The sequence below is a fragment of the Canis aureus genome, chromosome 33 (assembly GCF_053574225.1).
Source record: "Canis aureus isolate CA01 chromosome 33, VMU_Caureus_v.1.0, whole genome shotgun sequence".
In the NCBI taxonomy this organism is placed as follows: Eukaryota; Metazoa; Chordata; class Mammalia; order Carnivora; family Canidae; genus Canis; species Canis aureus.
Window position 1 is genome coordinate 30,697,722 of NC_135643.1, and position 8,791 is coordinate 30,706,512.

Below are 8,791 nucleotides of genomic sequence, written 5' to 3' on the forward strand. Positions count from 1 at the left end.
CATGAAAATACATCATTTTTTAAAAAGATACAAAAAAAAAAAATACATAAAAGTTCAGATCACAGTTCCCACATATTTCATTATTTTCTAACACCATAACATAGATCGTATTTTTCTTCTCTGTACATTTTCTCAGTCTTCTCATTCTTAACCTAGTGCTATCAGGCCAATATCCCAGTGCTTTCTAAGGTTTATTGAATGACATGCTAAATTTCTCACACTTAGGACTTCTCAATCCTAAGACTAATATGAACTGTGATTCCCCAAAGTGTCAAGAAACATGATTATTATGTGGACATAGTATTTTCCTAGGTAGCTGACCAAATTTGTATTTGCTGTAGTGGCACTGATTAAACGAGAGTCTGGCCTTTCCTGTTTCATGAGAGCAGACTGCACAACTCTCCAGTCATTTTTCTTATAAACGAATACAGGTCTTAAAGATTTTAAGGATCAGAACAATTGTCACTACCGGAGAAACAACAGTTTAATACTCTGCTTGCATTTTAAAAGTTTGACATACATTATGATGCTGTATTTTGAGTAAAATACTAATAATACAGGCTTATAATGTCTTTATGTTCTTTAATACGGAAATTGTACATCGTGTTACTTCCTGAACCTCACATATAAGAACGTATAGATGTACAATTCCTTTTAAATAGTGTTTCCTCCAATTTTTTTCTTAGTAAAAACAAATCTGTGGAAAGGTTTTCTTAGATTGTATTTAATCTTAAAAATTCCTACACTATCTTACAGACCCTAAAATACAGAACACAAAATGTAAACAATAAAAACGCTTAAAACCAATACCTCGGTGGGGAGAGTGGAGAAAGTCAGAAAAATATACAAAGCACTGAAAGGCTGGGTAAGTGAAGGATGCCAGAGAGGAGAGGGGGAGGGCTTCATGAGGTTCTAGGCAAGCCCTGTGATGACGTCACCTCACATCCATAATGTTACAGCAGTCAGCACAGGCCTCCCGTTTTCCTATTGGTGAACACCGTGTCAGCCGACATCAGAAGATAATCATCATTGGCCAGGCAATTACAACCGGAGCAACTAACTAGCATCCACTGCTGTTAGCACAAACCTGGCAGGCTGCTGAAAGAGAAGGCCGACCCCAGCTGCCCTTCTCACTCAATGAATTTTATGTGGCCTTGCCTTCCAGTCACTACGTGATTTCGCTTCCTTGCTAGCAAAAGGAGCACTTACACATTCAATAAGCTATTAGTGAAAATAACAGGTAAAGGCGAGATATCTCATTTAGGGACAAAACGCCCTTTTTTCACTGTTGTAAAATCACAGGGCTTTCCAGCGTAAACTTGGAAGTCAAAAAGGCTACTGAGTAAAGCACGCTTTCTCCTCTACCTCTCTCTTCATTTACCGGGTACCATTACCTCAGGTATTTTTAACTTGACCTGTACTTTCACAATGAGGTCTCAGGATGATTCTCTCTGTATTACTTTACGTTTCAATGGCTTCTCTATTACACATGAAACTATTTGCTAGAAAATTAAAAAGGTCTGTGGTATTTATCCTGTGTTTATAACGATGAATGTAGGGTTAATCATTTGTTAAGGCAGCAATGAACCTGATACACTTGCCACCGTTGAACACTTGAGTGTTTATACAAACACCACTCCAAAACAAAATAAAGAGACCATAACATTAAAATGTAATAAGGTAATGAATATGGATTTTAAACTATTATTTAATAAACTACCCTCGTTAAATAATACTAAGCAGTGCTCACAGCACACTGACACAACAGCACTCCTGGCCTTTCTCCCCATTCTTCGAAAGACCACGTAGCTCAGTTTTGAGACAGAAATCATTATAATTCTCTAAATTAATAAGCTTTGTTTGAGGCCATGTCTAAGACATCTTTAAGGACGAGTGCAAATGATTGCTCCAATGAGAGTAGATGCTTCAACATTGTGTTTTCCCTCCAGAAGGTATTTCAAACCATTTTGAAAAGGTGTGTCTTTGGTTTCCTAAACTTTCCCTGCCTCCAAGAGGGTTAGTAAGCCTTGGCTACAGAGCTCCCTACTCTTGTGAACACGGCAAGCAAAAAATCTTTTTCTTACACACCTTACACCTTGTTCAAGACTTTTTTGCTGTTGGGATTTTGGTGGAAGTGGTTTATAAAATGGGGCCCCCAGGATGCGGGGAGAAATGCACACACTGAGATAAGAGGAGAAAGGAAGACAAGTAAGGTCAGAAATATACGCAAGGAAAGAGTAACCGCCAGGAGGGCTTTTTGACTGCAATAAGCAAGCTAAGAACATAGGATCAACAAAGAAAAAGTCAAGAAAGGAAAAATCCCAGGATATGCCTACGATGTAGTATTCAAAGGCAGGAGGAGGCCAAATATGCTAAACTTCAGGTATTAACAGGTAGTGCCGGCAATACAATAGGCCCCAGTCCTCATTTTAACTCCCTGGATAAGCCTCCTTCCCAGCATCTACCACGTACAAAACGCACTCTTCAACGTGCTCCGAACGAGCCAAGAACCATGCCCTCAAGAGCTGATGGCCTGGTAGGAAGGAGGCACAGGCATACCTGTGACTATTCACGTGTACAAAGAAAAGCCAGAGGAGATGCTGCCAGAAGAAAGGTCTGCCAAGAGCTAGAAGGAAGCAGTGCTGGGAGCTCAACAGGAGAAAATAACTTGGCGCATTTCTGCCGTTTTGCCTAGTCCTGCTGAGGGCCGGGCCCGGTCCGGCTCATTGTGTACTTGTGGAGTTGGACGGAGAGAAGAGGCGGGAAACGGTTACCTGGCCTCAGGGAAGAGGCAACCGGTAAACAGGAGGCAGAGGGGCCGGCGGAGCGCGCGCGGGGGCAGCCACCGCGGGGGACGCCGGCTCCGGAAAGGCAGGTTCAGTAAAGATGCAGCAAGTCGGAGCGGAGGCGCACAGGAGAGGCGCCCGCGGCGCTCACGGGGGAAGATCGTGGGCTCGAGCGGCGTGGCGGGGAGCCCGGCACGCGGCGGCAGACGGGAGCCGGCGGCTCGGGGGCCGCCTCGCAGCGCCGCGCCGCGCCGCGCGCCCGCAGCCTCGAGCCCCCGCCCCCGCCCCCGCCCGCGCCCCCGCCCCGCCTCCAGCGCCACCCCCGACGCGGGAGGAGGAAGGGCCTCCGGAGCAGGTCCCCGGGCCGCCCCGGCCGCTCGGGCCCAGCGGGGTCGGCCTGCTCCGGGGCCAGGGCCTCGCAAGGTCTGCTCGCGCGCCGGACCCTCCCCCGGCGCTCCCTGGCCTCGCGCCCCGAGCGGCTGCCGCACTTCCTGGGCTTCAGAGCGGGTCGCGGCCCCCGGCCGGCTTCCGGGGCTGGCCCCACGCGGCCCCGCGCCCGGTGCGGCCCCCAGGCCAGCCGCAGCGGCTGTGAGCACGCCGAGCCCTGCACACCCGCCCCCCGCAGGCCGGGCCCAGCCGGCGCAGAGGGCGGGCTCCGCCCGGCTGCAGCCGCAAACGGCCAGCGGGCCTCGGGCGGGAGGAGGCAGGCGGCGCGGCCAAGCTCCCCGGGCCAGGCGCAACTCCCGGGGACCCGAGGAAAGGAAGCTGGACCTCCCTCCACCCGCTCCGGCCCGCCGCGCCCCCTCCTCCGGCACCACCTCCAGCCCCGGCCCCCCGCGCGCCGGCGTCTTAGGTTTCCCATTGATGAGATGGGGGAGGGAAGGCGGGTCGTGACGGCGCGGGGCCCGCGCGCTCGCGCACGCGGCGGCGGGCGGGACCCCTCGGCGCCCGAGAGCCCCTCCGCCCGAGCCCCTCCGCCCGAGCCCCCGGGAGGCTGCGGGCCGCGCCCGGAGCCTGCACGGTATTGCCCGCCAGACCCAGGCTTAAGCAGAGGCAGGACCGGAATGTCTGCAGCTCGCTCTACAAGGAAGAAGCGAGATGAGCACACCCTCCTCCCCTGTTCGACACTGCAAGGTGACACAGGCTCGCCTCCCACACGGGGATTTTCAAAAGGACCGGCGGAGAGAACACAGTAAACAAGCAAACTCTCTCCCTATTAGAAGTTTGTCTGGGGAAGAGCCCCCAAGGGCTCTGCGGACCGAGGGGTCTTTAATCTGTGCCTCGACTCCGATCAACAGCTTCCTCCTGAATTAGGACGGAGTGTGTCCAAAAGGCGTTTCCGTAAAACAAACTTAAATAATGGCGTGGCTCCCTCCACTCGCTCGGGTTCATTCATTTTTATTACTGTTTTCATTGTCCCCTCCCCTCCCCCCCGCCACCCCCGCCTCTTAATGAAACCGGAAAGGGATCCGCGTGGGGAAAGGGGTCCGGGAAAGGAGAAATCCGGCCGGGGAGCAGCAGAGAGTAGGGCAGGCGGGGAAGTAGGAGGGCTGCAAGGAGAAAGGAAGGACACGAGGGATGGGGAGAGGGCGAGGACCCGAGAGCGCGGGCAGGAGAGGGTTAAACGGAACAGAGGACTGGGCTCCTTCCACGACTGCCTTTCACACTCAGTTTGCGGGAAGCCAAGCAAGAAAACGCAAATCTAGGTGAAAACCAGGAGGGAGGGAGCCCAGGTAGGGAGTCCGAACTGTGGCATCTCTCCCGCCTTCCGTGTCGCGCAGACATCTATCTACTCTCTATGTTCACGTATGTAACACGTTATATAATCCATGTTAAAGATGCGTGTGTAGCCCCGGTTCGCCCAGGGGCACTCGGAGCCCCACGCGCCGCCTGCAGCCCCGGCGACCAGCTCCCCGCTGCCCGCGGTGCATCGCTCCGTTCACGCCCCAGACAGAAAACCCCGACATGAAGGCACACGGGGGAGACGCGCAGGGCTCCCGGGAAGAGGATCACGCGAAAGCATCACCTACCAGTTTTCCTGCATCCATTGGATGGCTTCGTTCTCGTTGAACTGCTTTTCGAATTCATATTCTTGTAAAGCCAACACTGACATGTTCATTGGGGCTGATCTTCGGAGTCGCTACGTGTTCTCTACACAAAATAAAATAATCTGTAAAGCGCTTGATTTCGGGTGCTCTCCTGTCTGCTTCCCCACCCACCCCCCTCGGCCTTCCCCTCGCCGCTGGGTCTCCGGGGGCCGGCCTCGCCCAGCCTCTCAGCTACATCCAGGGTCGAGCATTGCCTGTGCAGCCGCGGCTCCCGGCTCCCGGCTCCCAGCTCCCAGCTCCCAGCTCCTCGCTCCGGGGCTCTCCTCCTCCCGGCGTCCGCATCCACCGTCGGAGGAAATGAATGCCTTGCGGTCTTAGTGCCCGCACGTTTGTCCATCACCCTTTTTACTTGTCTACGGGGAAATCTCCTCCCCCTCGTGCGATCGGAAAATTAACCCTTTGCGAGAGAGAGCGAGACCTCTCGCCCTGAGGGGCAGTTTTGCTGACGTGAAGGTGACTAGGGGAATGGAGGAAGGGCGCCGAGAAGGAGGAAGTGGCCTCGCGGTCACCCCCAACCCCCCGATCCCAACCTCGGGGGCAGCCTAGCCTTGCCTCTGGATGTAGGTTCGGCTTGCGGGGCGCAGCCCTTCGCACGCGGACCGGCGGGCTTGCCCGGCAGGCGAGAAAGAAACCGCGAAACCCGCCAGCCCTCTCGCCGGGACAACTCCGGGCACATTTGCGCTGAGGTCACTCGTGAAAGGAACGCGCTCCCCGCCTCCTTGCCCCCCGCGGTACTCTGGGGGGTGGGGGGTCCCCCGCCCCAGAGCGAGGGCTTTGACTCACGCAAACCCGAGGCCCCGCAGCCCCCGGGGCTCCTCAGTCACTCGCGGGCTGGGGATGCTGAGGATGAGGAGGTGGAAGGTGGAGAGCGACCAGCGGCCGGAAGAGAGGCAGAGAGAGAGGAGAGGAGAGGTGGACGGTTTGGGTCCCCGGAGAGGTCAGAGTTGATGGACTGAGACAAAGACGGGGAAGGAGTTAACACAGAGAACTCGACCAACTGGTCCAATGCAAAAACTTTATTCATATGCACGAGAAATCCCGTTTTATAGTCTATATTTCACGGGTAGGTGGAAGAGAATCATGTTGAGGAGAAGGCTAACTGTGATGTTGACCCCCTACTGAACCCCCAGCCTCCTAGCACTGTCCTAAACTCAGCTTCTGTCTACACTCCTCTGTCTTCTTAGGAGGAAAAGGATTTTCCACTCATTAGCCACGGGTTCAGAAAAGGAGTTGTAGGAGACCTGGAGGTATCTAATACTTCATCCATGGCTGTAACTGTAAGCTTAACATATGTCAAGGAACCTATGCTTTAAAAATTAGGTGGATATTAGGACCAAGAAGAAAAATCCCTTCCCTCACCTGTAGTCCCAAAAGAGGGTATTTTCATTCAAAATTAGGTTGCCTGGAACCTCTGAGCAGTGGGAACTGGAAGAAATATCTCTATAAAGGAGGAAGGTATAATAAGACATGAAGGACAGGGTTTATAAAATCCAGGCAATATTGCATAAATCAAAGGGCTAGGCTAGTTGATGATTAGAAAATTAATTTATAAGTTGATCCTTCCAAAGATTTCATGTATAGGCTTTCCTTGTCTCTCCCTTTAAGGGTGTCATTCTAAATACTTCTGCAGTACAAGTTAGAATAGAATGAATTTAAAAATAAAGCCCAGGGATCCCTGCGGTTTGGCACCTGCCTTCCGCCCAGGGCGAGATCCTGGAGTCCTGGGATCAAGTCCCACATCAGGCTCCCTGCATGGAGCCTGCTTCTCCCTCTGCCTGTGTCTCTGCCTCTCTCTCTCTCTCTCTCTCTCTCTGTGTGTGTGTCTCTCATGAATAAATAAATAAAATCTTAAAAATAAATAAATAAAGCCCAGGCCAGAGGCTTGGGGATAATTGACCCAGAAGATGGGTGTGGTCTGGTGAGAGATAAACATTTTACTACAGCACCTGGACCTGTGAACAATCAATAAATATTTGTAGGCTGAATGAATGATTGATTAAATAAATGAAAGAAAGGAGGGAAGTGAGAAAGAAATTCTAGTGAACCTTTTACAGTATATTGCAAGGGTATTTTCTTTAAAAAAAAATTTGATTTTCAGGGCACCTGGGTGGCTCAGTGGTTTAGCATTTGCCTTTAGCTTGGGCCTGATCCCAGGGTCCTAGGATCCAGTCACACATCTGGCTTGCCTCACCCTCTGCTTATGTCTCTGCCTCTCTCTCTGTGTCTCTCATGAATAAATAAATAAAATCTTAAAAAAAAAAAAAAGATTTGATTTTCAAATTCAGTGCTCTTACTAGTCGTCACATCAATTTCAAACCAATATGAAAAATTCTCATTTACTATGTTTCTTACTCAAATAATGTTATTGCCTGTTTTTTGAAGATAGATATGAGGTCAATTAAAATATCTGATTTGTTCTTAACAGTATCTAAAGAAAAATTACTCCACAGTAGGGCATAAGTCCCTATTTTTTACTTTTAAAATGGACAATTACAAAAAATGGTAAATACTGGGTAGTACCAAGTGCTTTCAAGCCATTTTTGGTCATTTTAAACTCATCTACCCTCTCACCATTTATTCACCAGCTATTCCTTGAGCCTGTGCTCTTCTGAGCTCTTGTGACTCTGTGGAAAAGAGATAGGGCTCTTGCTCTTTTGGAGCTCACATCACAGCAGGCAAGACAAAATAATTTCATATAGAGTGAAATGCTAACATGAAATCAGGGGTGCCTGGGTGGCCTAGTCGGTTAAGCCTCGGACTCTTGGTTTTGGCTCAAGTAGTGATCTCAGGATCATGAGATCCAGGCCCCAAATGGGATTCTGTGTTTAGCAGAGTCTGCCTAGGACTGTCTCTCTCCCTCTGCTCCTTCCCTATGTTCCCCTTTACTCCTGCCACAGGCACGTGCATGCGCACACCAGTTTGCTCTCTCACTCTCTCTCAAAAAGAAATAAATCTTTTTAAAAATAAGTAAATAAAAATCAGTATGATGTGAAGGGGTAAAAGTCATGATTTAAACCCTTTAGGCCTCACAGAGTAAATAACTTTGATTTGAAACCTCTTGCAGAAAGTTACTAGAAGCAAGAGCAAGTACAAAAGCCCTGGGGTAAGAAAGGGCAAAAGGCTGCTGTGACCCCAGGGTATAATAAAGAGTAACTGACAGGTTAGAGAGACAGGCTGACTAGGTCTTAGCAACTTGGTAATCAAGATAAGATATTTAGATTTGATTCTACCTTCAGCAGGGTGGGGGAGTATTGCAGGGTGTTTAGCCTGGCAATATTGCATGATTATTCCTAGTAATTCTACAACTAGGAACTTATTCTGAAGGTAGACTTGCAAAAACATTCTAGATGTAACAAAACAAAACAAAAAACATTCTAGATGTATGTATAAGATATTGTTCAGCACTGTTTGTAATAATAAAACACTGGAAATAATGGGGGCTGGTTAACTAAAGGATAACAATATATCCTTATAATGGTATATTATAAAGCTTTGTTAAATAAAATGGTTCTGTAGGTTGTAATATTGAAAGTTTCCAGATATATCTTTAAGGAAAATTAAAAAGCAAAGTATAACACATTGTGTATAGTGTTACATCAAGAAAAGCATCTACTGGGCAGCCCAGGTGGCTCCGGGCTTTAGCGCCGCCTTCAGCCCAGGGCGTGATCCCGGAGACCCGGAATCGAGTCCCACGTCGGGTTCCCTGCATGAAGCCTGCTTCTCCCTCTGCCTGTGTCTCTGTCTCTGTGTGTGTCTCTCATGAATGAACAAATAAAATCTTAAAAAAAAAAAAAAAAAAAAAAAGCATCTACAATTGCACGTATGTTTTTTTCTGGAAAGACAAATAAGAATCTGTTGGTGATGCATGCTTAGAGAAAGACCTGGGAGCAAACTAAA

At 49.6% G+C, this 8,791-nt stretch overlaps 2 protein-coding genes across 4 annotated transcripts in view; one reads left to right on the plus strand and one right to left on the minus strand.

The window, feature by feature from the left end:
• ELOVL6 (ELOVL fatty acid elongase 6) overlaps positions 1-5,824 on the minus strand; it is a 138,260-nt gene extending 132,436 nt beyond the window's left edge. The window contains exons 1-2 of one of the 3 annotated variants that reach the window (XM_077882292.1): positions 5,678-5,824; positions 4,817-4,937 (exon numbers count right to left, since the gene is read on the minus strand). In XM_077882292.1, coding sequence (XP_077738418.1) covers positions 4,817-4,905 — 89 coding nt within the window. In that variant the 5' untranslated portion in view covers positions 4,906-4,937; positions 5,678-5,824. Of the gene's footprint in view, positions 1-4,816; positions 4,938-5,088; positions 5,265-5,446; positions 5,582-5,677 lie in introns of those variants that run through there. The other 2 variants (XM_077882293.1, XM_077882291.1) reach the window with 2 other exon arrangements.
• Positions 1,869-4,971, plus strand: LOC144303927 (uncharacterized). Its single transcript, XM_077882322.1, has 4 exons — positions 1,869-1,975; positions 2,696-2,798; positions 2,897-3,920; positions 4,625-4,971. The coding sequence occupies exons 1-4, from the start codon at positions 1,869-1,871 to the stop codon at positions 4,753-4,755; spliced, it is 1,365 nt and encodes a 454-aa protein (XP_077738448.1). The 3' UTR covers positions 4,756-4,971.
• Positions 5,825-8,791: the final 2,967 nt, after the last annotated feature.